At 36.6% G+C, this 16729-nt stretch overlaps 2 protein-coding genes across 2 annotated transcripts in view; one reads left to right on the plus strand and one right to left on the minus strand.

Moving 5' to 3' along the window:
• Positions 1-3219: 3219 nt before the first annotated feature.
• On the plus strand, positions 3220-4206 carry LOC110163302 (uncharacterized). The gene has a single exon (XM_020928231.2). It carries the CDS (start codon positions 3220-3222, stop codon positions 4204-4206), a length of 987 nt encoding a protein of 328 aa, XP_020783890.2.
• A 5224-nt stretch (positions 4207-9430) lies between these two features.
• Positions 9431-16729, minus strand: part of dock5 (dedicator of cytokinesis 5) — a 49189-nt gene continuing 41890 nt past the window's right edge. Inside the window, exons 44-51 of the mRNA XM_020928272.2 lie at positions 16362-16538; positions 15335-15418; positions 15111-15248; positions 13418-13584; positions 12621-12753; positions 11462-11621; positions 10923-11041; positions 9431-10791 (exon numbers count right to left, since the gene is read on the minus strand). Coding sequence (XP_020783931.2) covers positions 10690-10791; positions 10923-11041; positions 11462-11621; positions 12621-12753; positions 13418-13584; positions 15111-15248; positions 15335-15418; positions 16362-16538 — 1080 coding nt within the window. The 3' untranslated portion in view covers positions 9431-10689. The remainder of the gene's footprint in view (positions 10792-10922; positions 11042-11461; positions 11622-12620; positions 12754-13417; positions 13585-15110; positions 15249-15334; positions 15419-16361; positions 16539-16729) is intronic.

Consider the following 16729-nt stretch of genomic DNA (forward strand, 5'->3'; position numbering starts at 1 on the left):
GGGTATATACTGTATACGCCTATGGCCCACCTCCACTCTGCACTGGTACAGCGCCTTCAAAGGTGCGCTGCATTAATAAGACCTGCTGCAGGTGTCGAGGGGCTGGTGGTCCAGGTCAGTAATTCATTCAGCTCCGAGCCGCCTTCAGGGCACTACCTCCCTGCGCTAATCTGTGAGGGCTTCGCATTTGTTTACAAGTATGTAACAGATCATCGCCAACAGACACAACATCACATGCCTGTTGGATTCACAGTCACTGGAAAGGAACCTATTGGTTTTACAGCTGAATTTTACAAAGAAAGAATGCAAACATTTCATATATAATCCTAGGAATCCTTTGTTTTAGATTTCAGATTTCAAATTTCAATAATTCAAAATTGCATGTTCACAATTATCAGCAACATGTTTTTTAGTTTTTCACTGCCTCTAGCAGAGGTGGAGTTAGCAATTTAGGGGCCCTCACTATAATTCATTTTTTGTTTGTTTTCGTCTTATTAGTTAGGTAGCCTACTAGATAACCAGAGCTGAAAGTAGTTTTATTTTTTGCTGGTACAATTACATTTTTGTTTACATCCATTACATATTATTACAATTACGCTATGATTATGTTCAAATTGAGGTCAAGCTGTTTTTCCCCCTTTTTTCTGGTCCATTTTTACATTGAGGCTGGTGTGAGCAAAAAAAAAAAAAAAATCATCCAACTACCCTTTTGTGCACAGCTTTCATTCTGCAGTCTGATTACTTTTCCTATGGAAGCCCACTGGGCCAAGGACATAGTAGCCCTGACTTGCTCTAGGTTAAGAATTTAGAGTAAGGATCTAAACTTCAAAAACAAAACAAATAAAAAAATCTATGAGTTATATTTCTGGGTTATATTTCTAAATTTTTAACAGAATTTCTGTTTTTTGCTGACTGCTTTGAAGTGTAAGGTAAGATAACACTTTATATTCACAGCATCAAACTTCACACAAAGACTTAGATAAGATAAGAAAGAATCATGAAACCGAGGTGTTTCTTACAAGGTGAGGCAGACATTTCAGGCCAGCAGACCAATGGCTTTTCAAACACTGAAAACAACACAACCATTGCATTTTAAGGTTTGTATTTGTATTTATTTTTACTAAGTGCTAACAGTGCTAACACGGGAGGTAGAAGATGACTTTAGTGAATTTGGGAATTTATTTTTGTATTAGAAAGTATTTATTTGCTGGGTTATATTTTGCTTGGTCCTGGAAAATTTTATGAAAGTGATACAATTTTTGTTAACTAAAATACTGTAATAAAAATGTGTGAGATGTGTCCTGTATACATTATTAAACAGTGAACAAAGAAAATGAGTGTCACTGAACGATTGAACGATAAGGGATTATAATGTCCACACTCCTGAAGGTCATTGGAGGGTGATTGGCTTTTCTTATCAGGTAAAAGCCTGTGCTGCCGGTGGTGGCTTGTTTTGTAAATGTGTGGGCTAACCATTTTCCTGCTCTGGTCCAGTGTGGTCCAGTGTGGTCTGTGGCAGAAACCGGCTGACTGGTCCTGGTTATGCTCCAGGGGCTGCATAATCAGAGATAAAAACATTACCCAGATAAATAAGCACATGCAGTAGTAGCTTTGTTAACTAATGCAATACTGGTATAATATTATCAGAATAACTATATTACTAGCAAAACAACAAGCATGATTTAAGGCTTGTATAGTGTAACAATGTTAATAATTCCAACTTGATTTTGATACTAACCAAAGGGCACTATACTCATTACCTGTTTCAGTACCACAATTGCATACTTTGCACACTGCAACATTAAAAAGGGATTTTTCAGAACAAAATGTTATAAAATAGTTCCTCCAATTTCACTATGACCATTCTAAAAGTTCAGCTTCATCTTATCAGTATATTTTTTGTTTAAATTAGTATCTAGTTTCAATTCTAGTTTTAACAAAAAGTATCTTTTGGCTGCCCTATAGTTGGATAATCATGTAAATCAGTTTCTGTTTTAAAATGTTCTTTTTTTTCTTTCAACAGCTGGAGTCTTCTCCATAATATCATTTCAGATTTATTTTAAACCTACAATAAAACCCAATTTTTTTGTGTAATTAGCACAGATGCTGCTCATAGTGAGAGTCATAGGCAAATGGGCTGCCACCACAACTACCTGTGGTTGATGCAAATGTAGGCTAAAGATGCTGTATAAATCTGATCAGCAGTCCAGGATCCAGGGAGTTCACCTTGTGCTGTTGGCCTCCTTCAGACTTCTCCAGGCGAGGATTAATGCTGGGATCAACAAAACAAAACAAAGGATTCTTCAGCCAAAGCCAACAACGGTATTGAGTCATGCAACGCATCAACAAACAAAGGCTATGTATTTAGAGAGGGATTCAGGGCGGTTTTCTCCAGATAGCCATTACTGAGTCTACCAGGGTAAAAGAGGTGATGGGAATTTACCACAACAGCAATTTGAACAATAAGGACAAATTCATTACTAGGACTAAACCAATTCCAAACCAGGATTAATCAGGAAATATTCATGGATTTTAGGTTTCAATTATACAGTATGTAACATTTCAAGATCTGTTACTGTGGCAAAATAAAAAATGTTATGGCAAAATTTTTTATCATTCTGAAACTCACGGAAAGCTGGAACAAGTCAAGTTTAAAAAGGCACAAACTAATTTATAACTGAGAAATTTTTACAACACTAAACAAGGTAATCCACAATATGAACAAAATTAATTATAGTAAGGTGATTATAAATAAACATAACATTTTCTTAAATTACACTATGTTTTCTATATGAATTTATAGCAGAGGCCTTTATGGAGCAGTTTATTCCTGAATCTGCAGAAGTATGGCTCAGTTTACTATTTTCTTGCTGAGCTAAATAGGGCTGAAGTACCATGAATGTATTGAACGACATTGTGTACTGTGTTCCGAGAATCGTACTGAACAATCCAATATTGAATTGAGAATTTCCACATTGACACTTGTATTAAGACAGGATTAAAGCTGGCAGTGAAGTAACTAGCTTGTTCTGTTCACTGTTTTCTTTGAAGGTAACAAAGTCACGTCTGGTTTGGAAAGTGCGTGCATAATTCCAACCATCTTGCCTCTTTGAAAACTGCACAAACAGCGGACATCAAAAAGAGACACAGGCTGCTGAGGCACAAGTTTTCCTCATAACGCTTTAAACGACACAAGCTGCCGGCATAAGGACTATCAACATGTTGGGAGAGAGTAAGTTGGCCATCTGGATAATAACTGGCTTGTTTGCAGTCTGCACGGTGTTCTTTAACCTCTTCATCTTGCTGAGTAGCCTGTCTCACTACCAGCATACAAAGCAGTGGTCCCCCAGTGAAACCATTGTAGTGGCTCTATCCGGCGCCAACTTGGTTCATCAGTTTATCTGCTACCTCTGGATGACTATGGATGAGATTGACAGTAAATGCCACATCCCGTCTCGGCCTTATAGTATCCTCTTAGTTCTTCTCTTTAGCTTCAAATTTACAATTGTGTGGTACGTCAGTTTTCTCACCTTTTACTACAGCGTCAAGTTAGTCCACACGCCAAATCGCTGCTACACCACCATCCATGCAATCATCCTCAAGCATGTAACCCTTGGACTGACCCTCATTCCTCTGTCCGCTTTTGCCGTGTGCATGCCCATTCTGGTCCTGTTTCAATCAGAAAAAACATACAATATCACAATAATAAACCAAGATTGTGGCATCAAAACCCCTGAGACCTTTGTAGCACGTGTCTATGAAGTTATGGCTCTACTATTGGCCGATGTGTTCCCTGGACTGCTCATGATTAAGTGCTGCATTTCCATTTCTGTCCACTTGGCGACCCATCTGCGCCACATGAAAGCTAGTACCAATGGAGCTCATTGGCCAAAATTAGGATCCCAGTTGCGGGTTATTCAAATGGCACTGTCCCTTGTCACTGTCTTTCTAGTTTTCCTTGTAGTGGACCTGTACGTGAATTACCAAATAGCAGTGTACCATGAGAACGTTATAATGCTCACATTTTTATTCACATCCATATTCACCACTGTAACCCCTATGGTGTTAATCTATGGGAAAACATCTTTCTGGAAATCATTCTTGCATGAATTTAACACTGGCCTTGACAAGTACCCCTGCTTGTCTTGTCTGAAGGTTCCCGAACAAAAGCCTGAACGGCACTCTCCTGTGAAATATAAAAAATGAAAAAGTCAATGCCTTTGCTTTGTTTGTGCTACACGTTGGAGTCCCAAATTGCAAGCCGACTAAAAACAGTGGGCAATTTGTATCTTAGTGCAAGCAATCTCGGTAACGATTTTTTTGGTTTCTTTCTTCTTTTCAATTGATCAGCGTGAAGGCAACAAGAGTAATGGCATGCACAGCACTGGTGAGACAGGGAACTGTACAGCAATCTGACCATAACTATACAATAGGCTCCTGTGCTGAAGTTTTAGAGATGGCAAATAAACAAAGTGCTTTTCATTTTCTACTAGTAAGATCACTCTTCAGTATGTGGAGATACATTACTCACTAACCATGTCGTACTTAAAATTTGGTTTACCTTTGTAATTATATAATACACAAAAATTATATAAGATATTTGTAATTTTGTTAGCAATTGTGTCTCTTTTTCACAAATACATAGGTCTATATGTTGATCTCTAAAAGCATTTTCCTGGACTGCACCATGAATATTTCATATAAAAATAAAACTAATAGTTTTGTAAAATACATCAGCATACTTTCTGCTTGCACATGATGTAACCAGGTAGCCTTCTAAAAATACTGAAAAATACATGGTGGAAGTACTGAGTGTATTAATAAAACAAGAAAGTGCACACATCCTGAAGTCTGTTTTTTTGTTTGACCACGAAGTACTTCCTCCCAGTCGTTCAGGCAGGAGGCAGAGGCAGGCTATAGGAAGGTGGGGACAACAATCGCTGGATTTCTCTGGGTGGTTGCCAATACAAACTTGTGCAGTAGACAGCTGACAGCAGGCTCACTGTAAGTTTGTGTTGGACATCTGAGCTGGGTGGATAATCTCTGCACAAGCAACTCTTACATAGAAGCAAAAATGACTCAACTGGAAGGTAGGCAAACTAAGCCATAATCAATCAAGCAACTTTGCCTATAGTTTTACTGTGGCAGCTGGGTGGTGATCTTTATCATATGATTTATTGGGTAATAGTTATTCAATGAGACAGCAAATCCAAAAGCCAAAGCAACTTTGTGTAGTGGGCAATACCAACATAGCAATAAAATATGGCTGACATGAACTGCACTTAATCATGCCATAAATAGTCAAAAATAATTTTGGCTGATTTTGGCTAATTGCAAGAGCATATCGGAGCATATGGCCTGTATCCCATTAGCCAATAAATAAAAGTTGTAAATGGTACATAATAATGTATGTTCTTGCAGTGTTCAAAATGGCAAATATGTACTGCATGTCATCAATTCTATGAAGTAGCCTAAAGAATCTGCTAAGATGCTAAGTGTTGCTAGCAAAATTATTGCTTGTTCCCACCTGTGCGCCCTCTCCATGTTTGGCTGTAGGTCATATGCTACAGGTAACATGAGCCGATCTGCTGTGAAGACGCAGTAAAGCGGCTTCAGGTCTTCAGCATACGCGCACTAAATGATGCAGAGCTGTAGAAAATGCAGAGAAAAGCTTTTTTGCAATGCCCCACTGGTTCACACCCTCTGGCACCACCTAGTGAGCTTCAAAGAACGCACAGTACAATGGAGCAGCTAATCCGAGGCCCGAGCTGCCTACTGCCCCAAATGGACCAAGTAAAAAGGCATTATTATCCTTTGATGCAAAGAGGTTACTGTTACGGACACTGCCCTTAAGCACATTTTCTGCAACTTCTGAAGTAGGCTACATGCTACTTAATGGTTAATGATAAGGAAAATGGGAGTGATAGCAACAGTGGAGGAAAGAAATTACATGAATCTAGATTCTTGAGCAAGGCGTGGGTGCTGTTTTTTCTGTGGTTTTATATTACTATAAATTATAAACTAAATTGATTTTCTAATTCATTCTGCCGTGATTTACACAACTAAGCCCCTACCATTACACCAAAGTAGCTCTCTACCTACTTTTAAATAAATCAATACTTGTTTAATTATTAAAGTATTCAAATGAAGTTGTTTCCCAGAGATTGATGTCCACCCTCTAACTCATCATTCAAAATCTGATGTTGATTATTGTTTTATTTAGTGCATAAATCAAGAGAGGGTATACATACCAACTGAGGGAAAAATACACACTGTGCTCAAGCAGAGATGACCAGCGGTGTCAAGGTTTTGCACTGTGGTGTGAGTGTTTTACTCTTAGTATTATTGATCAACATGCTTTATTAAACAAAAATGTTGATCACTTTTTTTTATTTATTTTTTTTTATTTGACCTGTTGCCGTGGGCCTGTGGTGTGGCTCCACTCATCTGACTATGACCTGTCAGTTGCAGGGCTGACACAGAGTTGCTTTTTTTTAGTAAATAATAATATCACAGGTCTTTATAACTACAGAAAAATTTGCCAAATGTACCAGTACCATAAATGTTCTGAATAAAAAACATGGCTGAAAATGAGGGCACGGCCAGTAGTGGACCAGCAGGTAGTGTGGTCTGCCTGTCAGTTATTGTAGTTTTTGTCAGTTGCTTTGGCAATTTTTTCTGATTAGAACTGAATATTTCTTAATTTCTTGTTTAAACCTTCAAATTCTTCTGTTCTTTTCTTTCTTTTACAGTTTTTCCAGAGAGCAAATTCTTTGGTGTATTGTTTCAAATTATTTTGTACAGTTGTCTGATGATTCTTACACTGTCTTTTGATTTTGTCAGACAGTGCACAGTGTATTAAAGTGGATCTCATTCATTTGGACAAATCATTCATATGAGATATACTCTGGGAAAACAAGTGCATAAACAAATATTCAGACTGATACAGAAAAATATGCACACTGAGCTTATGTAATAGATAACCCTGTGAATCGCTATTTCATCTTTGCACTGCTTTTCCATGCAACCTTTGTATATACCTGAGATATATTTGTATTACCATTCTTTCTATACTTTATTTTTACTTGTATACATTTATATAACTATCCCTTATGTAACACCAGCCTCTTGCTATTTTTGATACTTATTTAGAATGTATTATTACCATTTATATTTTTTCTCTTTGTTATTATAATGTACTATGATGTGTGAGCTATGTCCAAATAATTTCCCTTGTGGATCAATAAAGTTTGTCTAAGTCAAAGTAAACATTTAAATATCCTGTTCTGTCTTTGAAAGACATTTCCAACACAGGCCTCATATATTTGGCCTGTGCATAATCTGAAAAAATTTTGACTCCACACTTCACTGAGGTCTGTACATTCCAACCCATCCTTCACTGAAATACTTCATCTTGTGAATTTCATTAAGGACTTAAAGCAGGTTATTTGATTTTGCAATAAATACAATGGGTTCTGGTGTTTATAATATAAACACTGGAACTCAGCCATAATTTCATATTATAAAATGTTTTGAGAAATGCATTTAAAGCTTTGAAAAAATCAGTTCTGATCAGAAAATTGTACCAAAGGAACTCAGAAAAAACAAAACACAAACAGAAAAACATATACCACTTTAGACTTGTATCTTTAAAAAGTAAATTAAGCTAAAGCAGGACATCTAAAATATCATTAATAGTTTAATATAAACAAATGTAGGTACTGTGACGATGTTTTATACCTACAGTAGAGGAAAACAGTGTCTTGAAGGAGTGGTGCAAGTTCAACAAGTTTCCCAACTTCAGTCATATGATGGGCTATTTATTAGGTGTAGTGAAGGTGTAGTATCTTCAATTAAAAAATTGCCCAGTATCATTAAATATATGATAATGTATAATGTGTGTGTATGTTTTTGTTGTTACAAGTTTGAACATGCTTCTTATGCACAGTCATACTAAACAGACCAAATTTGGTCAGATTTTAGCTTTACACCTGAGAAAAAAAAAAAACATCTGTGGTTTGATTTTTTTCTCTATTAAGCCAAAGCAGCTCTCATTAGTATAAAACCAGTCAATGGGCGCATCTCATTTCTCTATCCTTGCTCCTGAATAGGTGAGGAAGTCCCACCCGCAGAGGAGACACAGGGATGAGAGAGGGGCAGATGAGAGAGGAGAGAGGCAGGAGGAGACACAACCTGGGGGGTGAATGGTACAACTACTCCAAGTTCCTTAGTTTTAATGTAAAATAATCTTGAATTTTACATGTCAAACATCCTTTGTTGATGTACCTGTACTGAAGCAGCAATATAAACTCAATGAAACAAATAATGTTGCCTCTTCCATTGCCTCCACTACGGACACCACATAATATGACTTGCTTGACTGACAGCTGAAACATGTAGGATCGAGGAGAGGAATCAAGGAGAAAGAAGCGAAGAAAGAGAATTGGGATGCGGCCATTGTCTTCTTGAAGCAGGAAGGATACGTGTACTCCCCCTGCACTATATAACAGTGTAAATATTAGACAGTCACCTGTAGATGTCTAGAAGATAGTGTTTCCATAGAGATGCGTATAGTCAACTTTGTATTGTTCTGCTTCTGAGACAAGAAAATTGAATGACATTTGTGTTCATGACTATGTGTGAAGAAGGCCTTTACAAATCCAGATTAATGTTGTGAACCAGCCATACACAACTCATAAACAACCTCTCAAAGTAAGTGTGGCTTCCCCTGATAACAGAGTGGTGTAAAGATCTCCAATTTCCTGACAGTTTTTTTTTAAATACATAAATCATCACCTTCAGGCAAATATGATGTGAAAACGTGAGCAGTAAAATTTCACAGTATCAGAGCAGGTACTTCCATGGCAGTTTTGAGAAAGGGTGCTAAGGGATGTAATTTTCACTAGTGGTTTAATTAAAGTGAAAACAACAAAGTTAGCCATGACATTACAACTACAAAATGGGGTTGTTAAAAGTTGTCAAATCAGATGCTAATTGATACCAAAACTAGTATCAAAACTAGATACTTATTTGAACAAGTGTCATTACTAAAAAAATATTAAACACTACAACCAGCTTAGCTTTATCATAACTACTATAAGACCACAGTAAATATTATTTGTATTGAAAATTACATTCTATTTTCTAAAAAGTTATCTTATTACTATCATTGTGATACTGAAATCAGTATCAAGTATCAAGCCAGTTTCTTAATACTGAAATCGAGTTAAGTTGTAATATCCTGACAACTACACATAGTTAAACAATACCAAAGATTTGTTTTTATTTTGAACACAAGTCATTAAAACTTTATATATACTAAAAAGTGATTACATCAGCTTCTTACCACTTCACTTTTCACTCACTTGGGGCATGTCTCTGTGTTTTCTCTAATTTCTTTAATGAAGAAAAGGCAAAAAAGTTCAAATTTTGTTTCACAATTTATTAATTCGAGCTCAGTAAGCGACAATGTTTGTTCATAAAATATACTTATAAAACAACACTTTGATCATATACTATAGAAAAATCATCCCTTGTGGAAAAATTGTATCTAAATAAAATATATCTACTCTTACATCTTAATTAACACAACAAAGTTCTCACATGCATAGCCATCTGTACACATTTTGCATCTATAAAAATAAAAAGTGGTATACAGTCTGTAGATTTGATACTGGTTGCTGTACCATCTGGTTGTGCAAAGGTATAGATATAAATAGATCCTGTACCCTACTGAGTCTTCTTGAAATATAAAGAAAACTCAAACTTGTACCACCCAACAGTGAAACAGCAGTGTTCGGCTCACAAAAATAGTATTAAAAAATCTGCAAAACATTCATTAAAGTCATCCAGTGTGTATTCAAAATGGGGGCGTTTGATGTCTACATCAACGCTGGTTACATTATTATTATACTATATTCTGTCCATTCTATTCCCAGCTTTTGTTCGATTGTATGCTAAGGCAGCCTGTGCACAAGAGGAATGGCAGCTTGGGTGAACAGAAGTCATCCAGTGTCACACCAACAAAGAGGAAAAATAAACATCTTATACAACTATAGCTGGCAGTAATAAACAAAATGTGTGCTGTCATATATTAAATAATTCAGATACTATAAAAAAAAAAAAATTCCAAATCAGAATTATAATGTAATTTTATAAGGTAACTATTCCGGTTAGAGGTCCGTTACCATGGAGATGCTATTGCTTTGCCTGGAATGTTCCACGATATGATATTAACCTTATGTGAGATGCATTAATTCAGTTATGGATGTTTTTATTTCTAAAATACCTTTAAAACATGTATTCTTATTATAAGTGGGGTCACCTCTTCACAGATCTCACACACAAACAGGCCTGGTGTTGGAGATTGAAAAGTTTAATACCATATTTTGGAATATTGGAGGTAAAAAAATCTCTCTCTCTTTTTCTCTGTCTCTCTCAATTTTTTCCTTTTCTTTTTTTCATTACTGAAACAATTTAACAGTTCGTTTTGGGACTGCATGTAAACTTGTTTACCCAAATATCCCCTCATTGACCACAACTGATTTCCAAGAAGTCATAAAAAAGTAAAAAAAAAAAAAAAAAAAAGCAAAAGTCTCGAGCTGGTGAAGTGCATTGACATAATTAAAGTTGGATATTGCATCACTGCTAATGGCCCAGTAAACACACAGCTTGTACAGAGCCATAGTCTCAGTGAGGGGTATGCTCGTATGTGGGAAACATTGACTTCCGTGTTTTGGGTGGTGGCGGGGGTGGTTTGTTCTCAATTTTTGTTGGTAACGGAGGAGAAAACTGTTGAGAAAGAAGACACAAGTTAATTTAGGGATTTCAAACGTGAACTGAATATTTTTAGCATTTATGTGTCATTAAATATGCATAAGTGAAGGGCTGCTGTGATATATATTTTTTACAGGCATACATACCTCTGAAGGAAACCCGGGGATGTCAATCTCATGTGGGTGCTTTTTGGGAGGCATAGGTGGGGGGGTCCCTGGGGCGTCAGTGGTGTTGGTGTCATTATCACTGAGAAGCGAGGAGTAACCTACAAGAGAGGAAATAAATTTTTTTCAAAACCGCATGTGACCTAATTAAGACTGTAGACTTCACACTCTTTCAACGGTAAGGATTTATTGCTTTGCTGTGAGCGAAGCACAACTATAAAACGCAACATGTACTTAATAGTTTGTTTATGTAGTATGCGTTTAATGAACAACACAAGCAATTATCACATTTTCAATAGCTGTTTCTTTTCTACTTTAGCAATAGTCATTTCCCTATTGCTAATACGTCTTAAGCAGTATTTCTCTTGGGTTGTTTGTGGTGCTGTATAAACAAACATTGCATGTAGAGGTGACATTTGTAATTACATTTATTTGAGAATCACCGAATAAAGCTGATACTGTTGATATATTGAAGCAAAGTAATCACAAACACCATAACTGGATGTATATACTGTACATACTGGAGCTGCGTGGTGTGCTTTCAGGGAGGGGGGAGGCTGTGATAGGGCTGAGGGGGGTGGACAGACTGAGCTGAGATGAACTGCCTTGAAAAAGAGAGAGAGTCAACCGCCGGTCGCCCAGTTGTAGACTCTTGGGTCTTGGCTGCTTTTCTGGAGGATTCTGCAACAAAAGACAATTTCCATTTAGAACAAATCCCAAATGAGTCATGAAACTGCCATGTTATACAATGATCTTTTGGAACAAATTAAATCACTTTATTTGGTATTGTGATCGTTTTAACTTGGACTTTCCCCTCTGGACCTGACAGAGTATATAATCTACTCCACAATGTGCAATCATTTATAGTAAAATGTTTTTAAATAAATATTCAAACTGGATGAAGGAGAAAGTATTTAAATCTAACTAGATCTTAGCTCTTGCAAACCCTTAGGCACATCGTTAATATTCACATGAAAGACTTTTTTGGGATGTTTTTTTTTTTTTCAGACAGCAAAGTAAAGCGGGGGTGGGCCTCCACAACATAGTCAAATTCATTCAAGTCATTATACAGCTCTTACTTCTGGGTTAGTGATTGTAACAAATACTTTCTAAATTGCTGCAGACACACAAAATGTACTAATTAACATGAAAGAAGTCAGATACCCCAGCTTTAAACAATCACTCTCTATAAAAATTAAGAGCCATGAGGAATTTCTTAAAAAAACATAAGTCATTGGGCTTAAAAACGAGCAAGTAAAAGAGGTTTGGTGGTCAAATAGAAATAGGAGTAGTTAAATTAGATTTTGTTCATCCAATCACACCCCTGGGAGTCTGTGATAATTAAAAGAAAATGTTAAACCGTGGACCACCACACACTGAGACCGGATCTGTCGGAAGTCTTATCCACAAAATCAGCATTGCCCTGTTTTAATCCTAGAAAGCTTTTAGAAGATAGTTCATGACTCACCGTCAGGCAGAAATAAAATAACAACATTGACAAAATAGCTACTAATTATTAAGTCCGACTGGGGAAATAACTAAAGATGCATTTAAGACTCAATACAATTGTTATCGACTTGACAACAACATCTTGCTTCTGTTTCTTTGTTTTCTCTTACAATTTAAGTCCTTTGATTTGCTTTAACACCATTTGAAATATTAGTGTCACATTGGCTTTACCTCAGTTGAGTCCATCTTTTCAAGTAGGACCTGGGACTTGCTTACACTCCATTCTTTTCTGTTCTTCCGAGAGATCCTGTTGTCCTCCACTAAAACTGAAGCCCTATTATCACTGGGACGTGACAACAACGAGCTGTAAATATGAAAAAGGAAATACACAAGACAGGAAACAATCAGAAAACAGGGCTTTTAGTCTTGAGCTGAAACACTGTGAAAAACTTTTCCCTGCAGTGAATACAAATTTGTACTATAAAATTGCATGGGGTGAGACAAAATGGTGCATTCTGTAATAGCTTAATTGTTATCATGACAATTGAGTTAAAGTATTTAAGCCATAGGCTGCATATGCTGTCTTAACTGCTGTAAATATATATCTGATGAATAGTATACAAGAAAACAATACAAATTCTGTGTTCAGTCAAATATAAGCTCTTTTATAAAAGCAATATCGTGCACCAAATACACAATTTTAATGACCTGCTAGCTAAATGAAATTGCTGTTTTTTGAAGCATAAATTTAAATGATCAAAATAAGACTAAGCATATAATGTTTTCAGAATATAAGATTCTCTTTTAGCCTTGGTTGAGATAGTAATGTAATATTTTCTTTTCTCCATAAACCATAATAGAGGGCTTTTTTATTTGTACTTCCATCGAATTTCATAACAACTATCATTTTCATTTTTCTGGTCTCTATCTATCAAAAGCTACTGTGATGAAACTATTCCCCACAGAGATGGAAACTCAGACTCTAAAATAAATTGTCAAGGAAAGGAGACAAAAAGAAAATGTCTGACTCTTGGGACGAGACGCAGGAAGGTCCATCAGAGGAGGAGCTGGACAGTCCAGAGGAGGCGGTGGACAGAGTAGACACTACAGACATGCGGCGAAGGATGGAGGAGTGGATATAGGGCATCACCACCGAGCCCACATGGGTGATCTTCTTCTCCGTCAGTGAGTGGGGCTGGGGCACACAAATGGGATTAAGCATCAACTAGGGGGTTACAATGATAAGTAGACTTGTCACTATAACTAAATATGTGTGATAAACAAAAACATTGAAGATCTTTTAATGACACTAACACTGCAACCCCAAGATATTTCAAGTTAAAAACAATTGTCTAAATGGTGTTGTCCTGATACAAAAAAATAATTTCAACACTAAGAAAAAGGCTTGAGATTCAATACTGATTTTGCTACCACAAAGATCATTAAAAACAAAAGTAACAGTTGTAACAAAAAGTAATAGTACATAAATATTACCATGAGGTATTTTTTCTGATATTAGGGATAAATACCATTCAAAAACTATCCAGGAAAGGGCCTATTTTGTCCTAAATATGTAATTATTATATATATATATATATATATATTATATATATATATATATATATATATATATATATATATATATATATATATATATATATATATATATATATATATATATATATATATATATATATATATATATATATATATATATATATATATATATATATATATATACATATATATATACATATATAATATATATATACATATATATACATACATATACACACATATATATATATACATATATATACATACATATATACATACATACACACTAGTTTTGTGTATTCGTTACTGTCCGGGTAGCGAATTTTACAATCCTCATGTATATATGTCTGTAACAGCTGCAATAAATATGAGGCACAATTAAATCCAATTTATTGTAAAAATATTGCATATGTTAGTTTTTATATTCAGTCCTAATACTCCTACTACTAGTACACAAAGTTCTGTAAGTATAAGTGCATAATGGTAATGGTAATTATTATTTCATATACTGAACAAAGCCGAAAGGGAAACAAAAAGCAAAACGGGTGGTTACAGGTTGGGTACAAGATTTGTCAGTTCTGAGCAAGTTCCTATTGGCAAGTTTCTACAGCAATGTTTACTATTTGTGTTATTGAATTATAAACCTTGATTATGGGTTTCAGATTTCTAATTGAGCACACCAAAACAACTAGGTTTAATTAAATTTATTAGAGGTAATTATAGCTTAGAATTATTCAATTTGTCACAGCTCCTTCATAGCAGTTGCAGAGTGAAGCAATGACGCTGTACTTATAAAGATTTCAGGTGCCCTTTGTGTTACAATCAGCCACACACTGGGACTAAAGTAGGGCATGGACAGCCCATACTGTGCCAGTGTCACCCCATTATGGCCTCTAGTTAATAAAAAACGTAATTTAGCTTGGGTATGGGCAATTTTATGAATCAATCGAGATTAAAAATCCACTGTGGATCTTGGCAAAGGAGGTCGCAATGACAGGCGAAACAGGGGGCACAAAAGGCTGGCTAAAGAGAGATTTATGGCTCTCCTCTAATGTAATGTACACTCTAGCATGAATGAGAAGCATTTGATAGAAAGGCAAGAGGGCCAATAGCTTAAGCTGGCACCTCCTTTGGGTTAAATTGAGTTTGCAGTTGGCACCGTACCAAGGTTACCACACCGTACTGCCTCTCCACTTTCTCCCTGAGCTCTTGGAAGCAAGTGACCAGACGGTTGTGCAGGGGCTTGAGCTGCTCTGTCGCCTTGTCCCCGTGGATGTGAATACCGTCGGCCAGGAGAGGCATCTGGAGGAGAGAGCAACTTTAGTATGGCAAACCTGCTTCAACTGGCAACGTGAGCAATGACAGTGAGAAAAGAAGGCTTCTTATACCTGTAGGGCAATGAGGTGTTTGAGGACTTCAATCCGCTCATGGTCCTCAGGGTGCTGTTGGATGTAGGTGTCTGTGAAGAAAGCCTATGGGAGGAAAGGTAGGCAAGGGCATAGAGGAACTTAATCATTTGATTATGGCTGTAAGGATCTGTGCGTTAACATTTACATCAAAGATTCCAAGTGCATTGTACATTCATGCATATAAAGAGAAAAATGTAAAGGATCAGATAAAAGATGTTTTGAATGTTTTTGAAGATATTGTCTGGTCTACAATTAATTAAAGATGCAACATGTACTTTTCTAGTGGAGGGTACGCCACTTCCTTGCTTCTGTGGAGATGGTATTGCTTTGCTTGAAATGTTCCATGGTATGACATTAAACTTATGTCCATAGAGACAAACAATTGACACCAAGTTACAGGTCAGAATTTGTGTAGGTCACAGTGAGAATGCCGTTTTTCAAGATATTTTTGAGCAAGGTATTTTTGCATTTATTCAATTTGCATAAAGCCTTACTTTCATAATGCAGAGGTGCCCCTGATCAAGCCAATAACCCCTCTTTGTAATTACTAATCAACTCAAAATATCCACTTGGCTTATCCTCTCTCTCTGTCTCTGGGTAATCGTGACAAAGATCCTGGCTCAAAATCTGGAGACAAGTCCCCAGTCTGTTGCTCACTGCCCCTGACATTACCTAGAGGCACTGGTTCAAGGCTGAGTTAAATACAGAGGTCGAATTTCCCTGCGGGGATCATATGTCTAGAAAAAAATGAAGCCAAACTGCTCCAGGTCGTGCTGAGAGCAAACTTCGCTCTTTCAAAAGTTTGTTGCGTACAATGCACTGTGACTACTACAATCCTCTACTTTTGTCAATAGTCACAGCTTGTTGCTGAGTTCAAGTGAAAGGCAAACAAACAAAAAAAAGATCCAGAAAAATAACAGTTCCCAACAATTCCCAACTCAACTGACATACTTGAATAAAAGATTTCCTTTTGCCCTGGTGCATGCTGGGAGAGAAAGGATCTCACCCTCTCATAGTTCGCCAGGCCGCCCATGACAGCAGCGTCCACGATACCGTTCAGCATCATAGACAGAGGGTTGATGGACAGAGACGGGTCACAGGCCTGCTTCTGAACCAGGTTACTCAGCTTCTCATTGGTCGACTCCATGGTTTCAATGGCATTCTCCAAAGGACTAAGTTCTTCCTGCAAAATGATTACACTGTTAAGCTCTTTAGACAGATGTTGACCTTTGCATTTTACAGCTCTATTTTTGTGCAAACTGTGCCCAGTGACAGAAATGTTACAAATAATTTATTATATTTAACAAAATCTTAAAATAAATAGCATTGTGGCAAAATAATGTAAAGGTAATGTCAACACTAAATACTGTTAAT

The sequence above is a fragment of the Boleophthalmus pectinirostris genome, unplaced genomic scaffold (assembly GCF_026225935.1).
Source record: "Boleophthalmus pectinirostris isolate CB_2022bp ecotype Guang Dong unplaced genomic scaffold, ASM2622593v1 HiC_scaffold_4, whole genome shotgun sequence".
NCBI lineage: Eukaryota > Metazoa > Chordata > Actinopteri > Gobiiformes > Gobiidae > Boleophthalmus > Boleophthalmus pectinirostris.